At 42.5% G+C, this 1,316-nt stretch overlaps 1 protein-coding gene across 1 annotated transcript; it reads right to left on the minus strand.

Moving 5' to 3' along the window:
• LOC149470653 (putative taste receptor type 2 member 33) lies at nt 1-906 on the minus strand. Its single transcript, XM_089661208.1, has one exon. It carries the CDS (start codon nt 904-906, stop codon nt 1-3), a length of 906 nt encoding a protein of 301 aa, XP_089517334.1.
• Nucleotides 907-1,316: the final 410 nt, after the last annotated feature.

Below are 1,316 nucleotides of genomic sequence, written 5' to 3' on the forward strand. Positions count from 1 at the left end.
CTAAGATTCTGTGTTTCTCCAGCTTCTGGTCCAGAATCTTCTCAGAATGATCCTTCTCAGCTTGTTGCTGGCCTGGAAGATGATGGCAGCCTCAAATGATGGAGATAATAATTGTAAATCCCAACAGACTATTGCCAGTGAGGAATTTTTATTAAAATAGCCCACTTGAGACATGAAGAAGAATGTGGAGATGAGAAGTAAGAAGAAGATTGTCCTCAGTGCCGTGACATGAGCCTGAAGATTTGGACGTGTTGATCCAGAGTCGTTATTCTTCACCCTCCAGACGTGTCTGAGCAGAAAGGAGAAAGTGAGGACCAGGCACAGGAGACTGAGGGAGAATGGCAGAACGACGCCTAGGAAGGTCACCGGAACAAAATAGGAAGCATGTTCATGGAACCTGATAACAGAGGCTCTTGTGCTGTTCTCAGAAGACTGGATAGGACCTTTTGCCTTCAAAGCCAAGATGACCGAGACAATCACAATGGATATCACAAGTGCTGTTAGGAATAGAAGTAAACTCAGGAAATTGGACACAATTCTCTTTAACCAGATGAAGAACCCATAGCTGAGATTGGTGATGCTGGTACAGTAATGAGCCGAGAGCCAGAAGGTCAACCAGAAACTGTAATATGTTAGGAAGTAAATTGATATGTTCAGAAAACTATAGACTTCTCTAACATGAAAGACTGCCTGACACAAAGCAAAGAGTATTCCCTGTAGACTTATCAAACTCTGGAAGAGAATATTCACCATTCCTTTAGCCAGAAAGATCCCATCGGTGGGATTCAACTTCTCCTTCCTGATGCTGTCCAGGTTCCCCATCACAATACAAGTGTTAGAAGGTATTGCCAAGATGAGTCCCAAGACTGAAGAGATTAAAAGAGAGATGGAGTGTGGAGACAACATGTTCAGGTTTGGTGTGAGCTCCGGACAGAGATGACGGGACACGTCCAGTGATAGCAGACAAAGTGATAGACTGGAGGGTGGAATTATGGAAAAAGCCTTCAGAGATCCGTCTCATGATTGACTTTGCATAAATGTGATGGATTTCATTGCAATGCCGACATCTAAAGTACGGAACACACCGAGTAACACAATCTCTGAGACATTTCCATTATAACGAGGTGCTTAACCACTTCAGGACTGGCGGCTGATTGTCTCCTATTGATTATTATATACACCCTGTACTATGACCATTATATACACTCTGTACTATGACCATTATATACACTCTGTACTATGACCGTTATATACACTCTGTACTATGACCGTTATATACACTCTGTACTATGACCATTATATACACTCTGTACTAT

The sequence above is a fragment of the Staurois parvus genome, unplaced genomic scaffold (genome assembly GCF_062004578.1).
Source record: "Staurois parvus isolate SC_StPar_1 unplaced genomic scaffold, SC_StPar_1.0 ptg000034l, whole genome shotgun sequence".
Taxonomy (NCBI): Eukaryota; Metazoa; Chordata; class Amphibia; order Anura; family Ranidae; genus Staurois; species Staurois parvus.